At 43.0% G+C, this 19,008-nt stretch overlaps 1 protein-coding gene across 1 annotated transcript in view; it reads left to right on the plus strand.

The window, feature by feature from the left end:
- The first annotated feature begins 15,860 nt into the window (after positions 1–15,860).
- nxph4 (neurexophilin 4) overlaps positions 15,861–19,008 on the plus strand; it is a 42,215-nt gene continuing 39,067 nt past the window's right edge. The window contains exons 1-2 of the mRNA XM_076141359.1: positions 15,861–15,894; positions 16,445–16,503. Coding sequence (XP_075997474.1) covers positions 15,861–15,894; positions 16,445–16,503 — 93 coding nt within the window. The remainder of the gene's footprint in view (positions 15,895–16,444; positions 16,504–19,008) is intronic.

Below are 19,008 nucleotides of genomic sequence, written 5' to 3' on the forward strand. Positions count from 1 at the left end.
ATAGAACTGACCACCTACAGCAGCTCTCATTACGTTCTCCTCTTGAATCTACAGCTTATCTCTGCAGTGGGATTCATAGAAAGGCGGGTCAGGCTTCAGAAAAGAGACTTCACAACGTGGCGCCTGATAGTTAGCGGAGCCTAATCAGTCTGGAATCTTTGCAGACTGCAGTAAAAATAGATTCCAGCGAAAGTCAGATTGCACCAGAGCAGCTCGTCAGCAGATTTAACCTCAGACTATTTTGATTTATATATAGAACTACTTCTATTTTTTTCTTCTATTTATTTATTTCTTTTCATAGAAGTATGACGTTTGACAGGGTTATTGAGAAGTAGAGGACCACACACAGTCACACTGAGGCTGTTGTACAGGTGGTGGCTGTTCGAGGGGAGTGCAACTTAGGCTGGAGAGTTTTCAGACCTGGTTCCTTTGGAGCGTTTCCCCTCCTAGTTTGGTTCATTTGGGAATCTTTACGGACCAAATGATTGTGATTACAAGCGTTTGTTCAGAGCAAAACAGTTTGTAAGCGTGTTACTGTGAGAACACAAATCCAACCAATGATTGTTTGTTAACATCAGTCCCAGAATGGGAACAAAGCAAACAATTGTATCACTGAATCAATGTTATCTGGTAATTACTTTATTTAATTATTTTTCAGTGCTTTCGATAAGTTGTGACAGTGCGACTCTTTAAATGCTGATACTTTGAAGACATTTACCTGTTACAATCTAAAGAACATCACATGAATCATTATATAAGATGAGTATTGTGAATATATCATATATAAACCGTATCACCTGTACTGCAAATTGCTACTGATAATCCTACTATCACCCATATAGACTGAGGCTATGGATGGGGGAATACTCACACAACAAAGCAGTGAACTTGTATCATGCAGTACACCTGAATACTGTCAACAAAGAATCAGAAAGAAGGATTTTATTTATCTTACCCGTGCACCGGCTAAGATGGAACATATTTCATATAAAATAAATGAATGACCAGAGCTCCAGGCCGTCTCAACAGCAGAGAGAGAGGCGAGTTATGAGTTGTTTGGGACACAATCTCAGCTATGATCACGGGAGAAAAGACAAGAAAAGAAAAGGATATTTATCTTTCTCTGGGTCCTCAGCAGCAGAGTGTGTGTGCCTGAGTGTGAGTCTGGGTACCGAAGCAATTCCAATTTGTCGCGAGGGCGTCGCTTGTTGGTCACAGTGAGTTAATGAGGCGAGGCCCTGAGCTCTAAGTCATCCTGCCACCGCCGCCGATCCTAGCCCTGATTACTGTAATGAAACGGTCAGGAGATTATTAACCAAACGCCACTATACCCTCCACACACACACACACACACACACACACATAGATACAGACTCAACCTGAGACACACGCAGACAGAAAATAAGGCAAACGTTTACGATAAAACAGACGCCACAGAGCTCAGTAACACACCCTGTAATGTCCCTGAATCACTCTTCTGCGCTGACACTCTGGAAGTTGTGGATGCGCTACATAAAGATGTGTTTTCCACCGTAGCATAGCAACAAAAGGCTGAGTGAGACACAAGACCTCCTTTACTAATTTTGCCAAATGATGCATGCATGTGTCTCAGTCCAATACTGACCAATTTATCTTGGTTAAGCCGATTGGACAATTTATCAAAAAGGAAATGTTGGTACAAATTGCCCAACAAACTTAATTTTTGCAAAACTTCTGTCACAACCAAACCGCTGAATATTCTCAACAACAGTTTCCTTTGTGTGTCAGTCTGGACAAGCAGAGGATTTCAGATAGAAATCAGTATTTGTTTTTTTTTTTATGATATCTAAATCACTAGAAGCCTAAACACTCATTTCAACATCTATGAAAGAGTAAGATTACAATAAATGTGTTTGTATAGACTACATCTCCCATAAGGCTAAGAAAGGTGACTGGCGAGACTGATGCATGCTGGGATATGTTTGAGGGATTGATGGATTGACTCATTGACTTTCCCTTTGCGTGACAAATGTTTGGCCACACAACATTGTTAGAGGGAAAGCTGGGTTGTTTTCAGTTCTTGACACAACACAGTGTGTTGTGTCAAGAACAGTTGTGTTAGTTGTGTTAACAGTTGTGTTAGTTGTTGTGTTAGTTGTGTTGTTGTGTTAGCAGACTGCTAACCATAATGACTTGAAGATACTCAAATACAAAACAGAGAGTTGTGAACTTGTGACGTGACTTTGAGAATGGTATGGCCTGTGTGTGTGTGTGTGTGTGCGTGTGTGTGTCTGCGTGTGTGTGTGTGTGTGGGTGTGGGTGTGTGTATGTTGCCTCTTTTTGGCTGGACCACAGCAGATGCATGAAGCCTCATTTATACGCAGCGTCGATGGGCCCTGTGGTAGTTTGCACAGAGGAGAGGAATTGGCCTGTGCACCGAGCAGACCGTTCGTCCGTCTGCTGCTTTGCTGCTCCCACAGAGAGCAAAGGTATTTTTCACTGAATTATCTTCCCTTAATGACCAAGGGATTCTAATTAAAGGCATGATTAGGGATCGCTCTTAAGCACCTTATTGGAAATTAAGTACAATCCATTCTGCCTGACAGCGAGTTCCAAGAGATACACCTTTTTTTGCTGAGCTCCAGGTGAAAAACAGAGGGGAAGATGCTCCACTTCGCTTCTTTGTTTACAGCAGAAACAAGCTGCTTAATAACTGTTTTTATGTATGGAAATTAAAGTTGGGATGCTTCTCAGATAAGTGTAGCAAGGATGAGAACACTTGTCACTTTTTATTCTCCATTGCTTTTGTCCTCTTTGCTAGTGTTGATGCTTCAGATCTCAATTGAAAAAAGAAAACAAACATTGCCCGATCTGGAAAAAGGCAAAAAAAAAAAATCATAATTCCATGAGCGCTCCAGGATTTCCAGGACTACAGAGATCCTCTGCTCTGTCGTGTAGTTACACAAACTGAAAATGCACACTAACACTTAGAAAACTGCTATGTTTGAAAACCGTTATGGATTTGTCCTCTGGCAACAAAAAACTAATAAAATCACATTCATTCTGCATTCTTGTCCAATTGAATCTGTTCCATCCATCGTACACACACACACATGCACACAGACACACACACGTGCACACACATTAACTTCAATGAACCTCCAGCTATCATCTACACACAACAAAAACAATTCTATTACACTCTATTGATTTGCTCCATGCAGCAATAACAACTGTAGAGTATTGATTCTATCTAATTCAGCTATACATTACTGGAGCTCTGGAAACACTTAACACTCAGCCACTCACCATGTATGAGCTTTAAAAACACATTCAGCCTATTTGAATATTTCACATTTACATTCTACAGGTAACTTGTTTATCCGCGCACATCACAAAAAAGCCTTTGGATCTGAATATGCAAAAGAAAATGTGTTAAAAAGAGATAGAGCTCATTTAAATATTGACATCTGTGTTTGGACATTCATACCTGTTGGTCAGTAATACTACTCAAACTGAATCATCTTAAGAATAAACAGGGGTTCAGAACGTTTGCTATCAGAAAAGAGCTAGAAATTATAAAATTTTATTTCATTCAGCCGTGTGTACGTGTCCATCCTGCCGTCAAAACAATGTGATCGATTGACTTGAATTTTTAAAGATGCATGGCCCACAATTACTGCATCCTTCACCATTCTCAGAAAGTTTCTTGAAAAGGTCACTTCTATCCTGTTAGAAATGAAAATCCTTTAGGAGAAGATTCTTTACCCTTTTGTAACCTTTACACAAGAAATCCCATTGGGTTGACTCATTGTGCAGTGGCGGGACTCATAAATCTATATCCTATGGAATGGATGTCTCTAATCAATGCCTTTTGGGTGGCTGTCTTGTGTAATCACCTGGTCAAGTCCATTGATCATGACAGCCAGGGTCAGAAGCGGGGAGGCAATTATCAATTACAATAGATGCTGCTAGTGAGCCGTGCGAGCGTGCACATGTGCAATTACGTGCATACTTGAAGGCTGTAGTATCTCCGCTGCCGGCTGTACGTGTTAATTGAGCTGCTGTGGGAGTAAATGGATTTCAGGGCTTTCGGCTTCAACCTGTTCTTGCGTAGAGCGCGTGTAGGAGTTGGCGAGTGTGTGACAGAAAGGGTCAAACCGTTCCCCCGAGGGCTGCAAGCCACTCCTGACCCGCCTACACCACCAATTTAGCCCGTCGGTTAGTGCGGGCGTCGATTGGTGGGGCCCTGTCGCTGCGTTGGAGGGTTCTGGATGTGTTCAGGTGACATCTTAACTAAGTCTGCTCTCATCAATTAGAGTGAAGAGCGGAGAGTCTGCGGCGCCGGGGGAGGGCAGAGGTGAGGGAGGAACACAGGAGACGGACGAGTGAGGCAGAGCGTTGACAAGAAGGAAATGAAGCTCTGTGATAACTACACGGACATGTGATGTGTTACCAAACACAAATAAGCACTGAGCACGTTCTTACAAAGAGGATCAAACTAGCTTGAAAACCTTCAAACCTTCACTTGTGGATGTGCACATGTTTCCCTGATCTCAGCGTTGTCACGGTCACCTTCCATCAGTCCCATTTGTCTGCTGGTGTAACATTAATACTGGTTACACACCACACGCCCCTCCTTCGCCTCCAGGCATGAACCAAAACAGAAACATTTATTAATATGGTATTATTGATGTGAATTTGACTAATGAAAACCTTCATTAAATGCTCGTTACGTCCCTCCAGTGTGAAATCCATACAGGTTGTATAATGAGAGGACCCTCAAGGGCCCCTTTTGCCGCGCCACAGCCGTCTTTTGCATTTCCTCATTATTTCTCCTCCCTTTTCCGTCTGCGCAGTGTTCCACTCCTCCTGCCTCCCACCTATTTTTAGTCTTTAAAACGCTTAATCTGAGAGTCTGCAAAGATGCACAAATGGCATTTAAAGACCTTTGTGTAAGTTCCGTTTTGAGTCAATTTGCTACATTTTAAGTAGGTGCTCTCTGCAAGGGAGCGTCTGAAAATGACACTTAATGTTATGCCTACAAGCGTCAATTCACTAATCTGGAAAAATCGAACCGACAACCAGCTAAGTAACCAAGAATGAGTTTTATTCAATCAGTATTACTTAAATGGGTTCATGGACACCAAATCACACAAGGGACTGTCGGAAAACGTAATTTACAGATGATCCCTTACATAAAGCAGCAATTTAGAGACAGTCAGTTGGAGCTTGGAGTTTACAGACCAAAGGGAATCATACTAACTTGCTAATATACAGCAAAATATGGCTTCCATTTAAGCTGCACTACACAATTTTAGCCACCAGGGGCAGCAACACGTCACACAGCCCTGACGTACCCTGATACCTGTCAGAAACCCTTTTGTCTCGGCCCCCAAGCGTTGCTCTTTCATTCTCTTCTTGCTGAGACAAATTGAAGTATCATCTTCTTCCTCCTCTTCTTCCTCCCATCATGCCTCAGAAACACTTATCTTGTTCCTCACTGTTTACATACCACCTCTATTAGCATGACTGCTGCCTGGCAAACAAATGTGCTTGCATACAAAAGAGTTAAAAAAAGAAGAAAGATTAATAAATGAAATGAAATTTAAATAAACAAACCGAAGCAGTTTATAATATAAAATTTGACATGCTAATACATACCAGCCATCCAATGGGTGTTCCATCACAATTAGCCTCAGATATAGATGTAGTGGGCTTCTCATGGATCAGACAGAGCCTCATCAATCTTAGTGGCGGTGTCCCAACAACAAAAAGGAGAGGAAAGCAAATTGCTGTATTTAATTAATGTACTGCCTCTTTGTTACATTACTGCTCAGCATCTTTCAGTCCACAGTAGCAGAGAGGGAACAAGAGGAATTCATTCACAGCGTGCTGAACACACGAGCATGTGCACCGTCCATGCAAACGAGAGAGAGAGGAGAGGCGGAGAGAGGGGGGGAGTGATGTGGGGGGTCTAAAAAATGAATGGCCGAGCAGAATGGGCTGCATCCATCGGCAAACTTTGTAATGAATGTCTAAGTTTGGCAAGCATGATGGATGAGTCGCGAATGGTGTTTGTCACAAATGCAATCTTCCTTTGAGTCGCTCTGCTGTTTCTCAGTTCGGGGGCTCGGGCTTGCGTGCGGCGCTGAAGCAGCCAGAGCGTCGCCATAATCACGCCATTAATGTTTAATGATCTGACAATTAACTCAATTACTGCGGTGCACATGTGTGTGGCAAATTTCTTAAACAAACGCACGTAAATGTTAATCTTGTTAAGACTTGTTTACAGTAACATATTGGACAATTAACACCAGGCCGAGCATTCAATTATACAATAAGCAATGAATTGTAGCTGTATCACTCATATTATGGACATTTCAAGTCCAAATTCAATCAACAGCCTGACCTTTTTTCTTTGCTACCCTTGCATCTTTTACACCAGTCTGAAAGTGAAGTGATCAGCTCCACATATTGCATCTATATGTGTTTACGTAAAGTCCCACAAACATCTAAACACCAATGACAACACGTACATGCTGGGCTGCCAGTGTGCTTGGAGCTGCTCTGTAGTGTCGGTTACTTCTGATTATGTGACTGGGTTGTTCGCCATCCAACACATTCTGACGCCTCAAACTGTTTCTCAGCACGCACAGCAAATTACTAGACTAGTAGTCCATGGGACGCTTAAACCATGATGTGATTTCCTCTTATCTCTCTGCATAACAAAGTCCATGTTTGAACACAACGGGATCAAGCGCAGTCGTGTCAGCCCGTGCCAGAGGTGTGTGAGTTTCTCTCCAAACCGTTTGCCATGACTGACGCTGCGTCCCAATGCACACGGAGGGAAGACATGCAGCTGATTGCATATCAAACGTGGTTGTCATCATCAAGTTGTGATCAAACATGAATTCTGGGCTTTGTTATGCAGAGCGATAGCAGGAAAGGGCTTAAAATATCTTATCTGTTAAGAATTTGCAAAGAAGCTCGGAACATATTTTAAGCTATTTTCAACCAGTCGCTTCACTTTGAATATACCTGTTATGATATGTTAGTGGTTGAAAACAACAATATGCATTTTCGTGATGCATTTGGGAACAGTTGATTCTTGCCTCTGACTCTCAACAATAAATAATATGCATTTCTTTACACTTAAAACCTTTCAGAGTTCCGATCATTTCTGTGATGCTCTAAATTGAGTTCAAATTAATTCAGTCAGAACCTGTGATATATTTCAGCTTATGTGTGGCAGTAAGTCATATCTAAAAGAACACAGTTTCTCTTGGTCTACTGGCTCCAAAAGGACAAACAATGGTGTCCATTTCTCAGAGACGTGGGTGGCCGGGTTCGTGCCCACCCATCAATATCATGCAAGTATGCTGCTGTGACCTGCCATGCGTGTCCCCTCAGCTTAGATCAATGACAGGAACAGATTGAACCCACCCACCCCCGTCCCCACCTCCACTCTGGGAGGGATTAGCGTGAGCCTTTTCAACATCATTATCATATATCCCCTCTTTGAAAGGGCAGCGTCAGCTTGACTGTAGGATCACTACAGAAATTCAATTGACAGGAATAATCTCTGTGGGATACAAAGGGATCAGAAGAAGTAAAGTGTAACTGATTATGAGGGAGTCACTAATGGGTTAAAGTGAACGTGTTTGTTTTCATTTTCTTATGTCATTTAGCTCAGTAGTGCGTATGTGGTGTGTTTTACCTCATGATATCCTGATAAAGCTCTGAGATAAGGCGGCCTCTTGTGTGTTCATGATCCATATGGCGCATCTACAAAAAACAGTGTCAAAATACTTTAACAGTGAATAAAAGGAAACAGAAAAACATCACTCACACTCACTGGGTCAAAATAACTATACAGAAAAACAAGCAGAGGAGACGGGACACATGCAGCAAGTCTCTGTGGAAAAGAGGACGGAGTGGGAGGAACGGGGGTGCGGGGGGGTGAGAGAGAGAGAGGGGAGGGGGGTTCACCTTGAGAGAGCTCATCCATTACAGGAAGGCTGTGGCCCGCTCTGTCACACTGTCACAGTGATGCCACCTCTACACCACCCAAAAGGTCACCTAACACTTCACTGCACCACCTTAAACACATTTACACACACACACACACACACACACACACACACACACACACACACACACACACAAATACTCACAGTGTGCATTCAGACAAACAACGACAGACACACTCCCATCTGTCGCCCTATCCCTGATAAGCCTACTGCTGCTATTGCACAGATATGCATACACTTATGGTATGTATAGTGGAAAGTTAGAGTGTCAAATTTATCCAGAAACTTAGAATATGTGGGTTTGGTCCTGATGCAGCCACTGACAGAGTTGAGGTCTAACAGATGAGATTTCCTGAAACTTCACCTTTCTGCTTTAATTTTCCCACCAACACATTCCACTTAACTCAGAGCTCAGGGCTCATTACATAAAAGTTCCTATTTCGCATTAGAATTCAAATTTTCCCTTAATATCAGCACCTGTCAACACATAATTTGTTGAAGTGAACAAAAGTACTTATTCATGACATGAAAGTCTGAAAGTGAAAGACTGTGAGTGACAATGAAGCTGTGCCACATGCAGTCCTGCTTCAAGCTCCATTACCATCAGTACCTTAAAACAGAAACACAGTGTTGTTATGAAAGCCACTTGTTTGCGCTCTGCCCACTCCCTTTCAGATCCACTCACAGCACTGCCACTGTGAGTGAAGTTTGCACAGTGTAGAACTCTATAATGAGCATATACCATGGCACTGCTGCATTTTACCCTCATACTTAATAAAGCAACTAACAAATAATGAGAAATAAAGAGTATTTCTGTTTGAGCATGTTTCTGTGGGTGTTCATTGCCCTGTGAACATTCCCCCGTTATGCTCGAGGAAGAATCTGAGGGAGAATCTGTTTGGAATTCAGCTTGAATGGCTCAGCGAGGTCACTTCACTGCATAACTCTCCAATCATCTTCTTCAGCCTTGAAATTGCACTTCTTCAAAACAAGAAACATCAAAATCTTACGTAATTCAACTCACTCTACTACTTAATGTAGTGATGATGTTTTTAAAAATATAACAACTAAAACATGCAATCAAAATCAAAATGTACAAATTATCATCTCTTTTTAACGTTGATTTCTTTAAATGAACATAATCACAACTACATGATATGAAGTCAGCAGTCCTCACACTCCTCTGCCTCCCCTGCACACTCGGGGGTGGAGTCGCCTTCTGTTTTCCCTCTTCTGGCTTCTCCTGACCATCACGGAGGAGCTTGCCAAGCCGCAAATTGTTGCCTGTCAAATGGCTATTTGCCCCCAGCAGAGGAGAGATTACAGCGATAATTTGTGAAGGTCTTACACTTCGATGGGTATTTTCTCCTCTCTCTCTCTCTCTCTCTCTCTCTCTCTCTCTCTCTCTCTCTCTCTCTCTCTCTCTCCCTCTCTCTCCCTCTCTCTCTCTCTCTCTCTCTCTCTCTCTCTCTCTCTCTCTCTCTCTCTCTCTCTCTCTCTCTCTCTCTCTCTCTCTCTCTCTCTCTCTCTCTCCCTCTCTCTCCCTCTCTCTCTCTCTCTCTCTCTCTCTCTCTCTCTCTCTCTCTCTCTCTCTCTCTCTCTCTCTCTCCCTCTCTCTCCCTCTCTCTCTCTCTCTCTCTCTCTCTCTCTCTCTCTCTCTCTCTCTCTCTCTCTCTCTCTCTCTCTCTCTCTCTCTCTCTCAGGCAACATCATTACTATTTGTTTGCTTATTGAGTCTTAAGAGAGAGCTGAGAGTAACAGGGCAGGAGAGAAGAAAAAATCTCCCGCAAGCGGAGCGAATCAGGGGGTTGACAAGGTTGGGAGAGGGGAGATTGGGTGGGTGAGTGTGAGAGGTGAAAGAGGATGGGAGAGTCACTCTGCTTCTTTGGGATCTGGAGAACAGGTGGTGTTATGATATCCGTGCAGCGCTTTAGAGGCTGCCTAGCACAAATGTTCATCTAAGCGGCCAGTTAGCAGTTACCTCAGCATCTGCTTGCAGAAAAGAGCCTCACAGCAGGACATTTAAGACCATCAATAACCTGCAAACCTGCAGGCCCTGGGCAGATTGGGGGTTTGTGGGTGGTGGGTCTTAGTTCAGAGTGAAACCAATACACAATTTGGAACGCTCCCACATATTTTCTGGATATTATATCTTTTCATAATGGTAATCTATCAACGTTGCTGATGTAGATAGAATAAGTAGGTGTTGTTTACTTTATTTTAGTCAGCATATACAATTATCACTTCAGACGCATGTAAGGTTGTGTGCTGATTCAACTGTGTGATAATGTCACCCCTGTTTTCCAGGTATCATCTCTTTAATTGATGTCTTGTTTTTCCACTGGCTTGTGTTTGTTTATGACCTAACATCATTACATGTATATGTCAAGACAAGTGAAGTGTTTCATGTATTTTCTTGCTTAAATAATTAATTGTTAGTGAAAAATAATTTGACGCCTATAGAAAATTCATAAAGGAAAGAGATTTGAGGTGATCGTTACTATCAATATCCTTATGAACTTACTTCCTCGCCTCAATAACAACAACACCTTCTGACATATTACTGAGCCCAGATTATGTTACCATAACAACCACTAATTAAGCACTGATTTAGGTTTTGGGGGATTTGCAGCACTCTAAGATTGGACTGAACAAGGTTACTGCTATACTGAACATTTCACTCATATTTCCTTTTGTCCTTTGAGAGTCAGTATCAGTATATGTGCTATAACTGTTTCTACATGTGTGGAAATTTTAGATTGCTAGATTTTTTTGACCTTCCTTAACTACAAACAGGTACGAATGTTTGTCCTCTGCCAGTATTCCAGATATATTCTTTTATCATGTAATCAAATATCCAACAACGCAGCGTGTTTCCTCCATTTCACTTTTATATGATTGATGATTATATTCCAACAGCATCACTGTGGCAGTCTTTGCCGGTTATGATCTCAACACTAAACCCACCATTTGGTCCATTCTGAATTGTCTTTGTATCCACTTGGACAAGATGCCTGATGCCACCACACAAGGAGCTTTTGCCAAAACCCCTCAACTGTGTCACTTTATCACAACCATTCATAAACCATCCTGTCCTCACCAACTGTCTTGTCAGTGTAAAATGCCAAATACACTAAAATCCCCCCGAAATAAATTTTGTAATCTTGATTGTTTGCCCTGCATGTGACATCATAAACTACAATATCACCGAACGCATAAAATCTCAATAGCCTGTTCATCAATAATAAAAGTATTTAACTGCAGAAAGTTCATATCGCACACACAAAGTCAGAATTACCATCAGTGAGTGGAGCCAGTTGACACCCTCCTGCCTCTTCACTGCCCTGTGGATGTTTAATCCAGTCAGTGTTTGTGCAGGCGTGTGGCTACTTCACTTGATATATTACGAGGCTGTTAACTTGTTCCACGGCCTCCAGGGAGACTGGAATAGAGAGGAGGACTCCATCTTGCATTCCAAACTTCAAGGTCTTGGTAGATTGCCTGAGCACTTTACTAGATTGCTTTGAAAGTTAAGTTAGAACAAAGCCACAGAATTCTCCACCGCCCACAAAGCAGCAGAGCTCAGACTGTACAGCAGCAAGTATGCATGTACGCACACTCTCTCAAATACATTCAGATTCAACACGTTGCCTATACAATCTCCTGCTCAGCGCATTTGCTTGCTGAATCCTCGAAAAAAATCTAAAATGCTTGTGAAAGAATTTGAAGATTTTGTGCCATTTGTGAAGAGTTGAGCAGCAAGGTGAGCTGTATGGGGATATTGCGCAATGCTTCTATGTTTATAGACAACAATTAGGACCTAATAATGTTATATATAAAGGGTAATCACAATGAGATTTGAGCTTTGGAATGCATTCTTACAAACCACACAAAGTTACACTGCATCATTACAGGGGTTTTTGAAATTAGTCTCCTTATGCTGATACATAGAACAACCTGTAATCTGTGGGAAGAAGGAGCCTGACAGGTGGCAAAACGACTTGCAGAGAGAGAGAGAGAGAGAGAGAGAGAGAGAGAGAGAGAGAGAGAGAGAGAGTGAGAGTGAGAGAGAGAGAAGAAAGAAAGAAATGAAGTGGCGCAAATTCGAAAATGGAAATCAAAGAGATGACAGGCGAATGAGCCGGCCACAACCGATTTCGGCGAAACCTGTAGGAGACGAGCTATAGGGGACGAGTGAAAGGGGGGAATGAAAACGAGGAGCAGCGAGAGAAGAGAAAGGTTAATTGTATCTAAGAATACTTAGGGCCGTTTGCATTTTCCATCATTCGCCCAGGCACACCTTAAGGTTCCATGACCTTTTGTTTGCTGGCTAATGAAACCCATGTAATAAATCACACTGTGGCACACCTCTGCCACTCCTACTTATATATTTACTGCTGCTGGAAGTCTATATGCCACCTCTTTCTCTCTTTCTCCACTCTCTCTCTCTCCCTCTCCCACTCTCTCTCTCTCTATCATGGACCCTGGCCTGCATTAATAACACTGACACCCCAAACGGGGGAGATAAAGGGAAATGAAGATGGGAACCAGAGTCTCTCAATATGTGCACTTCATCATACAGCAGACAGCCACAGAAACAAGAGGAGGGGGATACAAGAGAATGAGGGGGTTGGTTGACAAAAGACAAGAAGGAAGGGGTAAAGGGCAAAACATGGGTGGGAAGATTTTGAAGGAGGGAGGCAACAAGAAGAGGGGAAAGAGGACGATGTTCTGTTTCAGTGTTAGGGGGAGTTAACGCTTCATTTCCTGTATCAAGAAGAGTTGGAAAGTTACACTAATTGTACATACAGATACACACACGGAGACACAGAGCTCAGTACCTGCACGTGCTCATCTGCACGGTCAGATAGTAATTTTTGTGTATCAGCCGCATCGTGTCATCAGCCATTGTGACTTCTGCATAATTGGTTTTCTAGGGCGTCGACAGATAGAGGCGATGATTATTAATGGCTTACTGCTTGCAGGCATAAAACGAGTGACTTGGTGGTGAGACAGCGGTGCCTCAGAGGTCAGATTGATACATTTCTATCTCCCGCATCATTCACAGTTAGACACCGTTTGACTATGTAATGCATTTGTACTTTTGCACTGTGGAATCAGACAGGATTTCATTTAAATTCATATTAAACATTTAGTGTATTTTTAGATTTTCAAGAAGATATTTGGTGGCGGACACACATGCACAGGGTTTTCTTAACTCCACCTTTCCTTTGTTGTGACTGTGAGCTCCAAAAGTTACATCATTGCTAATTAAAACTTTGCAGGAGGTTTTAATGATGCGGTTAAATGGCACTTTTAGATGTAATTACAGGGCTAGTTTGTCTGTCTGCGCTCTCTCTCTCTCTCTCTCTCTCTCTCTCTCTCTCTCTCTCTCTCTCTCTCTCTCTCTCTCTCTGGTCTGTTTTCTTCAGGGGACGTTCTGAAGTGAGACAAGGGGGAAGGAAGCACATGTGGTGATGAGAGCGATAACCTGTTGCGTTTGCGATCGAGGAAAAAAAGGGTAATTTCAGAATTACCTGCTCCCACTCATCCTCATCATTTGTACATTTTCTTCCTCTCAACAAGCGAAAAAATATAATTTCATGGAGTAATGAGCCAACAGTTTATTTTTAAAAAAGCAGATTTGTTCAAACCTCCCACCAGTAATTAACAAGTAGTCATAGGAGAAGTGAGAGGCAAACAGAAGCAGATCCATGTGCTTTTAATTGGCACAACATCTCACACTACACTGAAGTGTCGCAGCCTCCCATCAGCCTCTCTCCTCTGCTTTCCTTGCCTCCTCCTTGCTGTTCCTGCTTTCTATCACGCTCTCCTGTGGCATTCAATTAGCACCGGCCAATCAGTAGCCCAATTAAGCAGTTTTGTGACTTCCTGCCTTTCTCCCGTCAAGCCGATGAACACCCAGGTCGTTTCCCAATTAGAGGGATATTAATTAGGATTAAGGTAGAAAGGGTCCCTGACCGCACACATCACCTCATCCCTGTTTGTCCCCTTAACATATGTGAGCATCCGTCCTCTGAAAAAAGTGGCGTTGACCTTCACAGAGACAACAAAGAAAAAATGGCTTTAACTCATGTGATCCGATATCTTATGCGGCTTATTTTCATAATCACAAATATCCTTTTACTGTATAAGACAACAGATCTTAAAGATTCTAAGCAGTCTAATTCCCGGCCCTCTTTTTGTCTGCAGTGTTCCTTCACAAACAGGCAAAGCAAAAGCTATGACTCAAGTCAACAACGCGTAGCTCCTGTGCGTGCGGCTCCGTGAGCTTTGTTTGAGCTGGAGGATGCTCAATGAGACGCAGAGAGTATCATTTCTCAGGCCTGTCCCACAGGCTCGCCGAGAGGGCGGAGAGTGGAAAATGGAATGTAACAAACAGACTGTTCAATTAGGGGCGGAATGGTGTGAAATTGCCTCCAAATGATAAGCCTCTATTATAGCTGCGTCTGTATACTTGCCTGCTAGGTGAGTAGTTATGTATCTCAGGGAACACACATTTTTTGGAGACAGCATCCATGCACGCAGCCGATGATAATGACTAAACAAACATTACAGGAATGGTACAAGTCAGAAAATGAGGTAAATGTGGGCATTATTCAGTTACTGTGAAGATCATGACGCTCAGATAAGATAATGTATCAATATATCAAAACATACCATCCTACATAGATACATGAATCAACGTTTCCACAGTGATGCAGCCTCGGTCGCTGTAACCAGGTTACCATGTAGATGAAGTTGCTCAACACCAGAGACAAGGTGGAGAATTCTGACCTTTAAGAGGTAGATAGACAGACAGACAGACAGACAGACAGACAGACATTGATAGATAGATAAGATAGATAGATAGATAAGATAGATAGATAGATAGATAGATAGATAAGATAGATAGATAGACAGACAGACAGACAGACAGACAGACAGACAGACAGACAGACAGACAGACAGACAGACAGACAGACAGACAGACAGACAGACAGACAGACAGATAGATAGATAGATAGACAGACAGACAGACAGACAGACAGACAGACAGACAGACAGACAGATAGATAGATAGATAGATAGATCGTCATTTCTTTCTCTGACCTTGATGTTTTCTTTTTTAATTAGTTCTTTTTTTTGCTTTCAGTTGGCTTGTGTTGACTCAAGTTTGGACCACAGAACACACAGGGTCAGTAAACGCCCCCCCCCCCCCCCCACTGTGAAAGGACTCAGGGGAACAGGGCTGCACTCCCCCTTTGATGTCTTCATGGCTAGAACATTACGACAGGCACCGCGACCCAGAACAAGAATAATTACATTTTTATGGATGACTCCGGTGTGCACAGTGAAGAGGCTCTCCTGCTAACGATGCCATGCAGGTATGTTGTTCAAATCCCAATCCTGCTGAAATCAGCAGACCTTACTGCTGGTGTTTCTCCTCAAGCAGCTTCCTGACAATGAAAAATGTCCATATTCCAGGGTCCAGACTGAGACAGCGAGCATGAATGTGTGTGTGTGTGTGCTTGTGTGTCTGTGTGTGGAAGAGAGAGAGTTACAGAGAGGGCAGGAGTTGAGGAGCATTGGTTTGTATGCATGAGCCTGGAAACAAACACACATTGCATAAAGTGTGCTCACTGTTGTGTAAACACCTTACACAGTAAATCTGTCCGGTTCCATCTTTGATCAATTGCATGAGATGACTGAAAGTGTCCCTGCGCAATCTACATTCCCTGAACAGCTGGCCCGTGCAAACCCATCCAATACTGATAGACACACCAACATGTGTGTGCATGTGCGTGTGTGTGCTTACCTGCATGTGCACAGACACACACGGCACACATGAGCCGTGCTGTTAACAGCGGGGGATCAAGAGGTAAAGCCCCCTGCACACACTCGGCTGTGACTTGATTTAAAGAAAGAGTCGTAAGATTTATGGCTGACAGGTTCTTGGTGCAGTTTTTTATGCATTCCTTCACCATCTTTCTCTTTCTCTCCTCTCCCTCAGTCCCCGCGCCCTTCGTTGATCACGCTGACATAAGCTGAAAACCTCGCCGCTTTCTTCCGCTTTCTCGTCGGCCCGTGTTGCCGTCCTGATTAAACTCCACATGAGAGGCTTGTGACCTCCATGTAGTGTGAAGAAGAGGTGTTTATCTGAATAATGTCCTCTTCATACTCTTTGATTTCATTGCTTACAGAATAGAAACTACACATGAACATCAACAAATTAGTAATATTAGTAATAAATGAATAGTTTTAGTGTTCACAACTTGCACACTGAGAAGCTAAGTGTTATTTTGAAATGCATCGTGTTTAAAATGTCGCTCTATAAAACCTCAATGACAGTCAATCGAGACGGTAGAAGAAAGACAAAGAGGATCTGAGCCGTGAATGTGAACGTGAGCCCTGTGTTTGTGTCTCTGCAGATGAGACGGGGGACTGCGCTATTATGGGTCGAGTCCCCGCAGAGCCGCAAGGTACAGAGGTGAGTGGTCATTCCTGTCTATCAGCGTCTGCCATGCACCGCTGTTTCTGATTCACCTCCCAGAACTTTGTCTTAGCCTGCGCTCCCGGGCTTTAATTATGCCTGAGGTGCTCCTATAGACTCGCCTCTCCCTGAGCATAAATGCGAGAACAGACAGAGGTACATACAAACAGATGGACAGAAAGACACACACACACACACACACACAAACACACACACACAACCTTGTCTGCCAACGCAAAGACGTTTGTATGTAAAATAAGACGCATTAGGAGAGCTAAGCAAAGACAGCGCAGTAATTAAAATGGAACACAGAAATAGTGAGCACAGGCCCTAAGGTTCCTGAGTCCAGCCGAAGAGATCCAATCGGTTGATGTCTGAATGAGGAACATCATTATAGTGGCTGCTATGTCACACATTTCCATATTATAATTCCAGAGGCATGTGTCCGTACATATGAGGGGTCCGTGTGTGCGGCATTAGCCATGGACAGGGATCGGAATGTGATTTGATGGACAGCGTGTGTGGAACATGATTCCAGATGCAGGCATGTGTTCTATGATCAATATTAGATTGCGGGGTAGCATGCTGGTACAACTTTGACTGACAAGCAGAGGCAAGAATGCTCCCAGACTATAACCCTGGATCAGACATCGCCGGCGTTACAACACCTTCAGACTCCATCATTACCTATTCAGAGCCTATTCAGTCGGAATGTCATGGGACTCATTACTCCATTGCTTTGTGAGGCTGCAGGTAAGAGAGTAGAGACGTGCGCTGACCCAGGGCACGGGAGCTGCCACAGAATGCTCATCAACACACACACACAGCATGCACACACACAGGGTTCGACCACTCTGAGGGATGTTTTGAGGTGGAACAAAAACCAGCCAACTGTTCCAGGCCCTGTAGAAGTCTGTGCAAGCAGAGGTGTTAAGGAAGGAGGAGATGTTACAATATCACACGGGAGCTGCTTGGGTTTACAGGTTAAACATGAAAGGGGAAATGCAAATGTGTCCTGCGTAAATAATGAGCTAGCGACGGTATTAAGTGTTTGCCTGAGCAGTTGTCAGCGAGTCTCTTTGCTTCTAAAGAAACAATGGCAGACAATGAATCAAAACATTTTTTCTTATCTCGTCGCTCCACTTCTTCTCCTCTCAAAGTGCTCAGGACCTCTCAGCTCACTGATATGGAAGCACGCCGCCGTCTTTGCCCCCAGGCGTCTGCACAAATCAGATATTATCGGCAATAAAACGAAAGCTTCAACAGGAGAGGCTAACATGACAAGAGAGGTGGGAGGCGGAAAAAGAAAACAAACATGCACTTAAATTCACTAATATACAAACACACACAAACACACACACGTATAGTGCACACACACGCATAGTGCACACACACGCATAGTGCACACACACGCACAGTGCACACAAACACACACACACACACACACACACCGCTCCCTGTTATATGATCCAGAAACTGAAGGATAATGGAAAAGCCCGGGGCTAGGAGAGGATTGTGTCTCCTCCGTAGCTACAACTCTCCACTGTCCACTGACTCACAATCCTTCACACCATTGTGAGAGTTTCACAGCAACATCCCAACATCACTGCCTTAGATATCCTTCATCTGTCATGGAGGAGAAACAGCTGCTGCAGGAGGAGATGTGATTGTGATATCAGTTGGCAAAATCTATCTACTTCTTCCTAGAAATTTCAGGAATTCCGTATTTAGAATCCATGGTTGTGAGAGCTGTGCGACCGTAACAAAGTATGTATCGATCGTTCGGGGAGTTGATCAGGCCGGGGGCTATCACGGAGGTTTGTTTTCCTGCTCCGTGGATCCGAATCCTTTGGTGCAGAATATGATGAGCTAATGATGACATGGAATTATCCCACTTCAATTAGTGCCACCATTAGTGGCTCATTAAACAGGTGCTCCACCCCCACACGAGGAACCAGTTGGATATAAACAAGAACCAACTCTGTGTACAGCTTTCTTTCTTTCTTTCTTTCTTTCTTTCTTTCTTTCTTTCTTTCCTTCTTTCTTTCCACTCTAACATAGAGCCGCAACAATTACACCCTCACTTCAATCACAACACCAATCACGTCAATATTTTGACATTTACACTCACCAACAGCTTTTATTGGAGGGTTTATTTGTAGATGATGATGGTGTGAGAGTGTGACTGAAGCTGTTAGTAAAAATAGAGTAGAAAAAACAGTTTAACAAAATTAAGTGTAAACAAAATAATATATTTCAGCAGCCATGGTTCTGATTTACAAGGTAAATAATAAAGAAATATCTTTTCACTTGTTAAAGATTGAATTAAACGTCTTGCTATCTTATGTTTACTTGTCTATATGGTGTCTTCTTAACTAGTTTGACGTTGTTGTATTGTGCTTCGGATAGAAAGGCCAAACTCCTATGAGTGGGATGAGCAGATGCTGTTGTCAAAGAATAATTGTGCTGTTTCACTCTGGACGTCTTGATTATTATCTTAAT

The sequence above is a fragment of the Genypterus blacodes genome, unplaced genomic scaffold (assembly GCF_046128005.1).
Source record: "Genypterus blacodes isolate CSIRO-AG114 ecotype Tasmania unplaced genomic scaffold, CSIRO-AGI_Gbla_v1 ptg000017l_1, whole genome shotgun sequence".
NCBI classification, from domain to species: Eukaryota; Metazoa; Chordata; class Actinopteri; order Ophidiiformes; family Ophidiidae; genus Genypterus; species Genypterus blacodes.